The sequence below is a fragment of the Apostichopus japonicus genome, chromosome 7 (genome assembly GCF_037975245.1).
Source record: "Apostichopus japonicus isolate 1M-3 chromosome 7, ASM3797524v1, whole genome shotgun sequence".
Taxonomy (NCBI): domain Eukaryota; kingdom Metazoa; phylum Echinodermata; class Holothuroidea; order Aspidochirotida; family Stichopodidae; genus Apostichopus; species Apostichopus japonicus.
Genome location: NC_092567.1, coordinates 12,566,231 through 12,580,357, shown reverse-complemented (window position 1 = coordinate 12,580,357; position 14,127 = coordinate 12,566,231). Strand labels below are relative to the sequence as shown.

Here is a 14,127-nt window from a genome sequence, read left to right as displayed (position 1 = left end):
ATATCTGGTGTAAACTGTATGCTTAACAGTTTAAGTCTCTGTACATTGGTAATGAAAAGTCTCAAACCCTCAATTTAATTTACTTTCCATATTTACCTTATTTGGTCATAATTTATTCTTTCTTGTGTCAAAATTTTGCTTTATTTATTCATAATTTGCATATCATTTGCATTTTTCTACCATTCTTGCATCTTGACTTGTAACTATGTTTCAATTGATCTCAACAGAAATAACTGCTGCTAATAAAGCAAATGTTTGCACATTTGCAGTGGTAGGCGAGACACCTGTAGAGCAACCAGTGAGTATCACTTTGATAGTAGTTTGAACAATCTCATAGCACAAAGCTATAAAGCCATCAACAAAAATATGAAAGCTTTAAGAATGGTCAGAATAATAGACTTAGACTTAGAACAGTATTTCTTTGCTAGAAGTGATAAATTTAACAGATTGTGTGGCATCTGTAACAGAATGGAAATCAATTATTAAAGGAAATTGTGATGATTGTTTGATGATAGGAAAATGCTACATTATTAACTGCAAGACAAGCAGGTAAACTGCTTGAAGACTGGTGTATATGCTGACATGGGAACTTATGTTCTATTTTTGTCTTACATAAATGTATACATTTGTCTGTAGTTATTCTCATAAATGAGGCCCGTCAGTTGTCTCTTCTCACATAGAAATCTCTGCTCTAACTGTTTTTTCTCTTTCCATTAGGGTTATGTACTAATGAGTAAGAAGTCTGGAGAATCTGTTACTGTGTGTTTTGCATGTGCCCGGACCTTACGGGCCCACAACAAGCTGACTAAGTTGGAAGACCCAACAGAGTTCATCTGCTTTTCTGGTCAGACAGCGGCTAACAGAGGCCAAAGAGGAATGGGGTGTTTCCAGTGTTTGAGTGGCAAGGTAAGACAAGACCCTCCCTTTCCCCACCTACCCCACTTTGTGACTACAACTTTTATTTGACAGGGTTGAATGCCTTTGAGATTTTCCCATTGTTTTGTTGATTTTTTATATTTGATGACAATATTTCTTGAGAAAGCTCTGGATACCTCATTAAATATCCGAGACATTTTATGAATATTACTCTTGAAAATTCTTTTGGAAATTCACATACTTGTCAAAATGTTCCTCTAAGTTTTCTGAATAAGAATGTATGAATCGCATTCCCTGTTGGTGTTTATGAAAATTACATAAAGTATCTTTAATATTAAGTTTGATTTTATTATCCATCCAGGTCGACCTTTCCACCTTTGAAGCATCAAACACCGTCTCCCAATATGAGAAAGAATTCACCCGATTAAAACAAATGAATAGTGCCAGACTAATAGCTAAAGAAATCAATGCCTACCAACCGATCCAGTCAGTTCGTCTCTTGGCCTATAGGAACGGAGAGGGGAGAGGCTCAGAAGGGGTCCTCATGGTGGGGTCTACTTTACGAGGGGTAAGTCAAGAATGATCCACTTTAAAGCAGCTGTGGAACAGAAATTGATTTGGAAAGCCAAAGTAACATGTTGTGCAGATCTGCAGGCTTGTAACACTTTAATTATTATTTTAATTTATTTGTATTATTTTTTTAAGTATTTTATCCTGTCACAAAGATGAACATATTTAATATATTGGAAATAGGAGATTAGAAATGTTTAAATACAAATTGTCCATTGGTTGTGTTCAAGTGTCCTATAACAAATAGGCCTTAATAAGGTTCTTTAGGAACTCCCAAAACTGCAGAGTTTAACAGAGGTCCAACCGAGGGCTTTAGTTGTGCCCGCCTGAGATGTTAAGTGACCAATGATGTTGTAAGATGAAACTGTAAGTTTCATTGGTTGATGCACAGTCTCAGGGGAGCTATTGTTTATGATGTTTCATCTCTTTCAGCTGTTGGATCAGTGTACCTACTCCCTGCAGTTACCCTCTGCTGCCAGGAAGCTGTACACTCAAGATGGTACACAAGTCATCACTGTTGCTGATGTCACAGCTTTGAAGCTAGCTGCTTATGGGATCAAGCACATTGACCTAAACAACAAAGACAGTGTGGAAGGTAACCATATATCAGATCAAAAGATGGCTAGGGCTCATGGTACTATTACTCTTTATCTCACTGACTACTGTAGTATGCTTTGGGCTACTTTGTACAAAGTATTGACTATCGTGCATTATGTTCAGTATGGGGGCATGTCTACTCCACAATACCTTGTTTTTTCCTGGCATTTGAATTATAAAAGTGTATGATATTGTGTATGCTTTTGTAAACACCTCATTATCAGTTTTGTATCTACTTTTGGTTAGGAGGTATGCTTGAAAATTGGTATTTCATAGAAATGTACATTGGGCTGGGGGTGGGTGAGGGGGTGGGGTGGGTGTGGATTGGGGTTAGGCTCATCCAGACAAGACTTTCTCTTTTTTTAAGATGATTCCAGTAACTTATTCATTGATATTTTTGCATGTAATAATTGTTTCAGGGGATGTGCCAACTGAGAGCAGAGAAAATACCATCAATCAAATTATGAGATTACCGTTAGAGGTCTGGGTCTCTTGCGGGGAGTCCTTCATACACCTGGCACGTAAGTCATATATTTCTGGTATTATATTTCTTGTTGTCAACAGGTTTTCTTGGATGTTAAATGTTGCAGTCTGCGTATGTTTGTTATAGTATATAGGCTCTGCACTAAGAAAGCATTAGGAGCAATTTTGATAGTGATGATCCTTTCCTTCAAGAAAGAATGTCTAGGTTTGTTTTTCTGTCCCCATACAGAGGTTGATTACATGAAGCAACTGAAAACCTTACAGAGAGCAGAGAGGTCAAAGGTCATGAGAGAGCTTGACCAGGAGAAACATATATTACGGCAAATGCAAGGTAACGTCTAGTTGTTTACATAAATTAATTTTAGCAATAGATCTGAGAAGGGAGTCAAGTAAATAAAGTAAAAAATATTTGGATGTTGGTGTTAGATATGGAGAGAAGATTGATTCAAAGGGGGGGGGGGAGGGGGGATGGGGGTGAATCGGGCATTAGGGTTTGTTTGCTTTTGTGCATCTTTTCTATTAATTTGAGATTAGCAAACCATAATACACAAAGAGCAAACACAATGATGATAAGCAGTACTGATTGGAAGAAGTAAGTAGGTTATGATTTAAATATTGTTGTGGACATTAATATATGTAAGCATTGATTATTATTACATTTGTTTGCTTGTTTAAATTTTTGGCTGTGCATATTTGAGATTGAAAATTAAATTTGTATAAGTAAATGTGTAATATTTAGCTTTGGTTATTCATTGTGGATCAGTATTTATGTGGACAATTTACCAGCAGCTTACTTTGAGACATTAAATGTGGAAGCCTAACACTAATATTGCTTACATTAACACAGGGCGTAGGACTACTGGTATGGAAGGCCCTGATTTCATTGCTACACTGAGCCCACAGCAACCTGTTCTTGTCGAAGGTGGCTGGACTAAGCCGTGTCACGGAGAGGTCAAGAAATACATTCAAGTTAATCAGTTACAGGTGAGTTTGGAAAGATGATAAGAATGCTTCAGTCCTGAACACAAGTTATGTGATGCTCTAACTTATTATAACACAGTACAAGTATAGACAAAGTGTGTTGACTGCAGATTACATTATATATGTTGTGGGTGGTGCACATAAAAAAGTGTTCACAACATTTTACTGACAAACTTTTTATGGAAAGGTTTTTATGACTTTCCCACTATGTAACTGAGGTTGTAACTCCACACTTGAACACTTGCAAACTGTATTATACTCTTGAGACAGACATAGTTTTTAGTGCTTCTAGTGTTTTTCTAGGTCTCTTATCTGCATATTTTGCATTTGAAGCTGGGTGAATTAACAAGATGAAACATTTAAAATGAATTGTTCAACAAGTAGTGCATGACAAGTTATCTTCAGTCTACAGTACATATTAAACACCTTGTCCTGTGCTAACCATCAAGGAATCTTTCATCTCCATAGAATCATTTATCAGAAGTTAAAGCTCACCAGCGGTCCAGAGACAAGCCTGTTACCAGATCAATAGTTGATTCCAGCAACAGACTGTATATTCAACCTACCATGGTGAGTACATTCATATCATCAGTTTGGAAGTGTTAATATGCAAGTTACATGCAATTTCAGCCAAGTGTCAATATGTATGACAAATAGAGGGATCAAACTATTAATGATTATTTTACCCTATTGTTCAGTATAAACATTTGATATATCAATATCTTTGACCTATTGGTTTAGGGGGTTACTACAGTTTTTTTAATGTCATTAATAAGACAACATTACTAACTTGTCTTTAGTTTCATTTGGATGATGGGAAGGATCAGTTATGAGATGTGAAGGTGTATTTAAACATGTCAATAAGTATATAGGGAAAAAGTATTGACTTGGCTGAATAACAAGTAACAGGGACAGAAGGGACAGATACAAGCACAAAATACAGATAGGTTAATGAGCATGGTGAACACAAAGAGATAGATGTAAGGGGAGTAGTAGACAAGGGATGGAGAGAAGATAGAAAGAAACCAACAGGGGAAGAGAAGAGGTAGGAGATAAACAGTGGAGGGACAAAGAGAGGATTAAGGGAAGAGGTTAGGGAGTAATATGGAGAAGGACAAAGACAGAAAGGTGTGTAAAAATAAAAGGTGGAAGAGAGCTACAAGAAGAGGGTGATAGAGGGGGACACAAGGGGATATGTAGGGAGGGGAGGGGGGAGGGAGGCAGAAGAAGTCATGTCCTTCCTGAAAGTTGAGCCCATGAGGTTGAATGGTGCGAAGGCGTTGCATCCACATTCTCTCACTACTGATTCGTACTAGGTCAGGACGGCTACCTAAGGATTCAATCCCCTGTAGAGACATGTCGTTAATGGTATGGTTGGGAAGGTTAAAGTTTTCTCCAACTGGGGTCTCAGTCTTCATGGTGTTGACTGTGGATCTGTGACCATAGAACAGCTTCTTGAGGGTGGTTTTGGTTTCGCCAACATACTGGATGCCGCAAACTCTACAAGAGTTCAGATAGATGACATTAGAGGTTGTGCAAGACATGTGACCGTTAGTCTTCTGTGTGAGTTGGGTGCTGTGGCTGGTGATGGAATTGGATTCAACAATGTGGTGGCTGCAGATGATGCATCTCGAAGTACGATCACATTTGAAAGTACCATGCTGCATGGGTGTAGGGTTAGAAGTTAGAGGTGGAACAGCAGCATGCACAAGAAGGTCCCGTAGGTTGCATGGACGTCTGTAGGCGACAGTGGGTCTGAAAAAGATCCTGCTGGGATCGAAATGTCAGACCCACTTACTTTTACACTTTCTCTAACACAGGCTCTTTAGTGGATAAGCAGTTTGCTAACAGTTTGATTTATTTTAATAGAATGTCTAATTTGAACTTTGACCTCTGAATATGCCACACTATTTTGTTTCAGAAACGCATCCTTGTCTATAGAAATGGAAGTAACCCAGAAAAAGCCAGCCATTGTTGGGGTGCATCTATCCCAGAATTACTGAGAGATGCGTCTCTTCGTCTGAGCCTGCATAGAGAGGCAACACTTCTCTTTACAGAGTTTGGCAGTAGAGTGGAATCATTCAGTGAGGTTGCCAGAGATAGACTGTACTGTGTTTCAAGTGGAGAGAGCTTTAGGGGCAATAAGAGTAAGTTTCTAATCATTACCTGTTTTATTGATTTCAACTTAACAAACTATCAACAATTTGCTAATTAAAATCACGTATGTGTTATGTTAACAAAACGTCACTTAAATGAAGATTATGTGTAAAAGTAAGTTGGCCTGACGTTTCGATCCTAGCAGGATCTTCTTCAAAGGCTAAAAAAAAAAAAAATTTTTTTTTTCATTTTTGATAAGCAGTTTGCTAACAGTTTTATTTTATTTTGAAAATGAAGATTATATATATATCTTTTGTAGCCATTCTCTCAGGTTAAGTACTGCCTAATTACTGCATCTTTCGATTTCTCATACATTGGGTATCGCTAATAGTCTTCAGTATTAGACTTACCTTAAAACTAATAGTTTTTAAACACATTATAAACTAACTTTACATTTTACTTTTCATAAATATCATTAGTATTTCTCAGTTTTGACATTGATAAATTTTTCTCTTGTTGTTAACCAAAGCCCACATGTAGCATCTCCTGTTACAGTAGTCTCCTTTTTTCATTTTCTTTCATTTTGATCATATTTCATTGATAGAAGCTAACCAACAAGTTGAAGTCAAAGCCAATTTTGCCAGGGTGCGTAAGAAGGATGGTGTTGATGCTACAGACATAACAGTCACCCACAATATACATCCTACCATAGAGGTAACTATTAGCTTTTGAATGCACCACTGAATTCAAGAAGAGAATATTGCAATCAATAAAAATCTAAGCAAATCAAATTTACTCTGAATGTTGAAATTTGATGGACACCAGAACCTTGAAACTACTGTATGAACTAAGTTCAAGGGCACCATGTGACTGTGTGTAATATGTCTCTCATGTCACATTACCACCAGGACATCCCTTGAAACTCTGGACTAAGTTCAAGGGTATCATGGGACTGTGTGTAATATGTCCCACATGTCACATGACCACCAGGTCATCCCTTGCAACAATTGACTAAGTTAAAGGGTATCATGTGACTGTGTGTAATATGTCTCTCATGTCACATGACCACCAGGTCATCCCTAGAAACAATTGACTAAGTAAAAGGGTATTATGTGACTGTGTGTAATATGTCTCTCATGTCACATGACCACCAGGTCATCCCTTGCAACAATTGACTAAGTTAAAGGGTATCATGTGACTGTGTGTGATATGTCTCTCATGTCACATGACCACCAGGTCATCCCTAGAAACAATTGACTAATTTCAAGGGCACCATGTGACTGTGTGTAATATGTCTCACATGTCACATGACCACCAGGTCATCCCTAGAAACAATTGACTAAGTTAAAGGGTATCATGTGACTGTGTGTAATATGTCTCTCATGTCACATGACCACCAGGACATCACTAGAAACACTGGACTAAGTTCAAGGGTATCATGGGACTGTGTAATATGTCTCACGTGTCACATTACCACCAGGACATCCCTTGAAACACTGTACTAAGTTTTCAGGGCACCATGTGACTGTGCATTATATGTCTCTCATGTCACATGACCACCAGAACATCCCTAGAAACACTGTACCAAGTTTACAGGTATCGTGTGACTGTGCATTATATGTGTCTCATGTCACATGACCACCAGAACATCCCTAGAAACACTGGACTAAGTTTACAGGTATCGTGTGACTGTGCATTATATGTGTCTCATGTCACATGACCACCAGAACATCCCTAGAAACTAGGGTTGTGCGGGATCCCGGTAGTCAAGTGAATCCCGGTATCCCGATCCCGGTATTGACTAATCCCGATCACAGTGCAATGTTTAACTACTACCGGTATTGGGAAAACAACCGGTTATTACATTCGTTTCGGTATCATTCCCGGGAATCCCGGACATAATAAAAATATCTACGTGTTACTATTTGAAATAAAGAAAACAAAACATGATTTTTTCTGGTTTCTGTGTTCTTAGTTTGAATAATAATCTGATCAACTTACGTACTGGCCTAGACTAGGCTATGTATTAACAAATCAACTTTTCACGTAGTAATTTGGACCTAGGCTACAATAAATATCGAACGTTACTTGCGCTCAACATGTACGGGACCTCACAGTTATTCTGAAATTTTCGTTATTTATTCTTCCTTCAAACGATGATTGTCAAGGTTCCCATGTACAAAATCTTACCCTTATGCATTTCACCTCATTTTGTTATAATAATTTTAACGATTTTATAAATTTTGAGCCAAAACCGCAGGGAGTATATCCAGTTTAAATCCATCTTCGCACGGGACTGTATATTATTATAGCCTAGGATACGGTACTGGTACACAGCAGTGCAATACTTGAGATTTGATGCTGTAATGAAATGGATTCGTTTATTAATGCGGGGGGTTCCACGATGTCATTTATATTTATCTTTCGCTACTTTTTCAATTTTTTAAGAACTTTTGTACGAAAGATTGATATTTTGTACGAAAGATTGATATTGCACGTATTCAAAGTATATTTCCTGGGGTAAACAACAGCCGATTAACGATATAAATAAATCTGTACTATTATTATGTATGTAGTTTGTAATCCCGTATTTACGTAGCCCCTATGTTATATTCTAATTGTCTGAAGTTCCAAAACACGTGGTGACTTGTTTGATAGTTAAAAACTTTTCATTGCGAACTTTTGAACTTGAAGGGGTTGCCCTATTCCAATATCATGGAATAGTGGGGAACTCCCAATTTATGTTTGTGTGCGGATTACAAGTTTAATCCACGTGCGAACGTGTTAATCTAATATCGTACGTCGAGTATGAATGAAGGATGGTGTGGGTTGCTTTTTTTCAAGGTTTGTGCTTTTCTTTTTGGAAGTGTATGTTAAAAAACAAAGGCCCTAATATAGCGTGTTATTTTTTTATTTTTTTTTATAAACGTGCGTGTAAGAGTATGTACATAGCCTAGGCAATGCATATTGAATGTATGACATTGACAGTCTCGTAACAAAGTGCTTTGAACCGTAGATGAAAGTTGAGGAAAATACCGGTTGTAGTTACGATACCGGTATTCTTGTTGCAACACTACCGGTTGTGTGAAATCCGACTACCGCACAACGCTACTAGAAACACTGTACCAAGTTTACAGGTATCGTGTGACTGTGCATTATATGTGTCTCATGTCACATGACCACCAGAACATCCCTAGAAACACTGGACTAAGTTTACAGGTATCGTGTGACTGTGCATTATATGTGTCTCATGTCACATGACCACCAGAACATCCCAAGAAACACTGTACTAAGTTTACAGGTATCATGTGACTGTGCATTATATGTCTCTCATGTCACATGACCACCAGAACATCCCTAGAAACACTGGACTAAGTTTAAGGGCTCAATGTGACTGTGTGTTATATGTCTCTCATGTCACATGACCACCAGGACATCCCTTGAAACAATTGACTAAGTTTACAGGTATCGTGTGACTGTGCATTATATGTCTCTCATGTCACATGACCACCAGAACATTCCTAGCAACACTGGACTAAGTTAAAGGGTATCATGTGATCTGACCTGCACCTGTGTTGTGGTAGAGTCACAGTTATAAATCTTAATAAGTGATTCTATGTATTAAACATAAGAGTATATAATATTTGGATAGTTTCATATATAATGCCAATACATGTTTGACATCAAGATTACTAATATTCTGATTGTTTTTTGTTTCATTACAGGTGGACCCTTTTGGACCCCCATCATTGGCCTTACCTGCTCCTCCTTAGGACTCACTTTTTACAAAGGATGCTTAAATCTGTCAGTTACTTTCTTAGATTCCAGAGCCATCATAACTCCATTGTTTAGTTTGGTCTATCATTAACAGATTTGCCTGGTTGTTCATTTTGGTATGCTAAATTTAAACTTTGTAGTTTGTAACGGAACTGATTTTTGTGAAAAACTGAATATGACCTGCAACAGAGCAAAGAAGATTTCCATTCTTGTTTTGTCTTGGATTACATTATTGTTGTAATACTAATTGCATAGATTGATACTGTTATCAAGTATTATGTAAATGTGGTGATACCAGCAGTGATAATGCTAATATATTGTTAAGCACTGTGAGAGACATACAACCAGTGATTTGTATTGTTAATACAATCAACACAAGTGGTATCTTATTGATATCAATCATTGTTGCACTGTGAGAGACATACAACCAGTGATTTGTATTGTTAATACAATCAACTCAAGTGGTATCTTATTGATATCAATCATTGTTGCACTGTGAGAGACATACAACCAGTGATTTGTATTGTTGGTACAATAAACTCAAGTGGGATCTTATTGATATCAATCAAGATAGTATTAAAGGTATTTAAATTATTGATAGTATTGATAACATTGATTCTGTTTGTATATACCATATTGTATTTATATCATAGCCCACATGTACATAGGATAAGATAAGTCAGCAGGCCTAGAATTTGAAAAGTTAAGCCTCAAAAATCTACCAGTGCTTAACAAATCTTCTGGCTGAAGTCAAGTCCTCACTGGCATTTTCCTTGAACTACACACACAGGCTAATGATGGTTATTTGAGATGTTTAAGTATTAACATGTTTAAGACCATGTTTAAGTTTTCAAACATGTGTATATTTCATGTTTAAGATCATATTTATGTTTAAGTCTTTAAACATGTGTAACATGGACTTAAACATGAAATATATATATTTCATGTTTAAGTTCATGTTTAAGTTTTTAAACATGTTTATATTGCATGTTTAAGTTCATGTTCATGTTTAAGTCCTTAAACATGTTCATGTTTCATGTTCATCTTATGTTCATGTCATGTTTAAGTGCTTTATGTCTACTGGCAGATAATTACCCATGTCTTTTTTTCTACTGGCAAATGTCAATTATCCACTGTCACTTAGCTAGTAACATGAAGTTTGATGCCTGGAGTCAGTAGGGATTGATAAACCAGCATGGAGAAGTACTTATACAACCACAGATTATAAGTACCTCTATGAGTAATAAAGAAAGTAAGAATAAAAAGGAATATTGTTGACTCTCAAATATTTTTGGTACATCGACCAGGGTTTTATTTTATGTTGTTTTTATGCTTCGTTTAAGGGATTATTTTTCTTTCAACTAACATGGTAATAATAGTCTTTGAAAACACTTTCATTACTTACAAAATGGATGTCTTGAAAATGTTGATACTGTGAAGACAAACAGGTCTTGTGCCATTTGTATATATACTTCTCTCAAATGTATGTTTATCAAGTTCTCCTTTTCTTTCAAGAAGGAGTTTAAATGCTAATTTAGTGATATTCCCTTGAACTTGTGTATATTATATTGTTTTTAATTAAGAACGATTTTTTTCTCGTATGAATGAAAGGTGTTTTAATTGTTAAAAGATGTTCATTGATTGCAATCATGTAAAATAGTTTTGTAATTTGAATCATTTTGTAGTATCTTGACTGAATGATCGGTATTCTGCCTTTGAAGATAAAAGGACAATCATTCTCTTAGTTGAAATATTATATCTGGACATTCCATAGTAGTTTAAGTGTTAACTTTATGAGATGGGAGAATGGGGAGGGGAGGGGGTTGGGGAAGGAGGTGGAGAAGGAGAGGAGGGAGAGGGAATTTAAATCAGGTAACATCCTCAACTTTATGAATACAAAAGGGTAATGGGGTGGAACACCTGGGTTAATGGGTAACCACCAAACAGGGTATGTTAGTCATTATAGCAAAGACTTATTACAGATCAATAGATATACTGTTAAATCATATCTGTTCATAGGTACTGTAATACTGTATTTGTTAACTGAACAATCCATGAGCTTTAGGGCCTTTTTAAATCAAGGTCTATGTTCATTAAAACATTAAAGGCCTAATTACTGTGTATGTAATTACTGTATTGTTTACCATATGGTGCTGCATATGATGACATCACTTTGTTGATTGATCATTGGTTTACAAAATAAGATCTTACAAGATTAAAAATGTCTTACTGAAGTCTTAATAATTCTTTACACAGTGTATTACAAGTAATTGTAGCATTGTTAGGTGTTGCTTATTTGTGTAGGGTAGAGGCAGCTATAAATAAATTATTGAGGTACTGGCAAGATTTGATCAAATTCATTCATTTGCAATAAAGTAATAACAGAAAACATACTAAGAAGGTATAAACAAATTTGGAAGTAGGCAAAGAATCACAATTTTGGAAAGTTCATTCAAAGGTAAACCAAATTATTTTGCTTAACTGAAATTGCTTAATATTCATTGTTAGTGATGAGGCTTCTCTAATACATAAATATTTACTGTCATGTTCTTGAGTATCTGAATGAAATATTATATATTTTACAATGTGTTAGGGATGAAACGCCAGTCACTTCTTCAATAGTGGCATTGCTTTCCATTTCTGGCACATTTCGTCAAATGTGGTAAACCTGTTGTATAATCAGGTCATCTATGTGCTACTGCAGCAGCATAAAGTTTCATGCTTATTAATTACATTAAGACTGTTAAAGGATTGGTTCAGGTGTTTGACATGTCTAGTTTGTATGAAAGAGCACAAAAAGACAAAAAGAACAGTGAAGAAACTACCATGATAGCATGCTCTGTTAAGAGTTATGACACCTTGAAGATATCAAAATTTATTTGAAAACGACTGATGTAGATAGACTAACTGTGAGGGTGTGATGTCACATCCTCACTTCCTTAACATGTGTAAATATATTTCTTTAAAAATTATTTACATTTTTGAACACATTTGAAAATAATATAATCAAAAATTCTTCAGATGTTTAATCTCAAATACTTCCTTTGACAAATATGAGATCTCCTGACAAATCTTTTGGTTGAAAGTCATGAAATCTCACAAAATATTTAGAGAAAAAAGCAGACTTTTCAGGAATGTGAGGATGTGACATCACAGCTAGTCAGATTTCAGCAGTTGCTACACAACCTGATAAAACTTTACACTTGAATATCTCTTTAACCGAAAAAGATATAAGAACATTGTTTTCACCATTGTGTTTCTTTTATTGTCCTCTTTCATATAACATATACATGTATGACAACTGAACCAATCCTTTAAGTTACCCAAACAATTTCTTATTGGTGTTTAGCAATGCTGATAATTGATGCAACCTACCCTCCGATCCACTTGACTACGAAAATAAACTTTGAGACACATTTTATATAGTAGACTTGACCAAGTCCAAATGAAGTCCACTAGGTCTTTGAAGTTGAATGCTTCTTTATTCATCACTTGCTGCTTTATTTTGATTGGTAGAAGTACTTTATGCAAAGTTTGTTGACAATGTGTAAATATTCATATTATTACATAACAATAATATTCACTTCATTAACAGCATTATTTTCTTCCACCTTGAAAAATATGAACAGAAAGATAAGAATATTCCAAATAGACAACTATCTGTTGTGGTAATGTAAAAAAAATGATGATATTGATAGATATATTGATAGATATATATAGATATATTGATGTCTAATCATGATCCATTCTTTTGGACAGAAGATGTACAGGAATGTCTTTGTCTAGCTAAACTCTTGTTGGAGATTCAGTAAGCTTCTTAAATTGTAAAGACAATTACCAAATAAACAGTCGTATTGTGATGAGAAAAGTATAGGAAGTAACAATATTAGCATGTCCTTATCGATAAAGTTTGAAAGATTAAATAAATTTGCATTTATATTGTATAAATTTGACATTTTAACTGGTATGTAAACTGTTCTGCCATCTAATCACTTATATTTAATTGGTTTCAACATAACCTCATACCAACTTGAATGTTGCCTGTTGGTCTTTAGTAAACCATTAGACAGCCTCATGTTTAGTTAGTTGCTATGTCTTTGTTTACTATTGCCTCTATATGTCAGTTCGTGTTGCTTAAATCCACTAGAAATGGTAGAAGTATTTGCATTAATGTATTGGTTTGACTGCAATCTGTGTGCAGGTGCAATTTCTCATATTTGTTCAGATTCATATGTCTGTTTTATCATCAACCTGTTTGTTAACCTGTTAACAAATGAATATATGAAGAGAAGAATATTGATTAATAGCAACACACACTATATTAACAATGCATTATAACCACACACACTAAAACATTGCTTTTATACAGTTTAGCTGTTCCCAAAATAACAAATTTAGCATATTTGTCAAGGTAAATGACTTGACTATAAAGTCATTAATTTCTCTGTAGTACACATGACATCTGAGGTAACAATTAATTCCATCATGAAACACTCACAATTTCAACCCATTGTTTCATGTAAATTGTTACTTTCATATCTGAGTCTGTTCAAAATGTCGGAAAAATATTTGACAATAAAGTCATTAATTTCTCTGTAGTACACATTACATCTGAGGTAACAATGTTAATTTCATCATGAAACACTAACAATTTCAACCCATTGTTCCATGTTAATTGTTACTTTCATATCTGAGTCTGTTCAAAATGTCGGAAAGATATTTGCTACTGGCATATGCCCTGTGTGA

General features: G+C 35.6%; 1 protein-coding gene across 1 annotated transcript in view; it reads left to right on the top strand.

Moving 5' to 3' along the window:
* The window catches only part of LOC139969371 (doublecortin domain-containing protein 1-like), a 37,008-nt gene extending 23,308 nt beyond the window's left edge, over positions 1-13,700 (top strand). The window contains exons 29-39 of the mRNA XM_071974258.1: positions 228-298; positions 718-906; positions 1,238-1,444; positions 1,879-2,041; positions 2,463-2,564; positions 2,756-2,857; positions 3,374-3,510; positions 3,976-4,077; positions 5,429-5,654; positions 6,209-6,318; positions 9,330-13,700. Of these exons, the coding sequence (XP_071830359.1) occupies positions 228-298; positions 718-906; positions 1,238-1,444; positions 1,879-2,041; positions 2,463-2,564; positions 2,756-2,857; positions 3,374-3,510; positions 3,976-4,077; positions 5,429-5,654; positions 6,209-6,318; positions 9,330-9,377 (1,457 nt within the window). The 3' untranslated portion in view covers positions 9,378-13,700. The remainder of the gene's footprint in view (positions 1-227; positions 299-717; positions 907-1,237; positions 1,445-1,878; positions 2,042-2,462; positions 2,565-2,755; positions 2,858-3,373; positions 3,511-3,975; positions 4,078-5,428; positions 5,655-6,208; positions 6,319-9,329) is intronic.
* Positions 13,701-14,127: the final 427 nt, after the last annotated feature.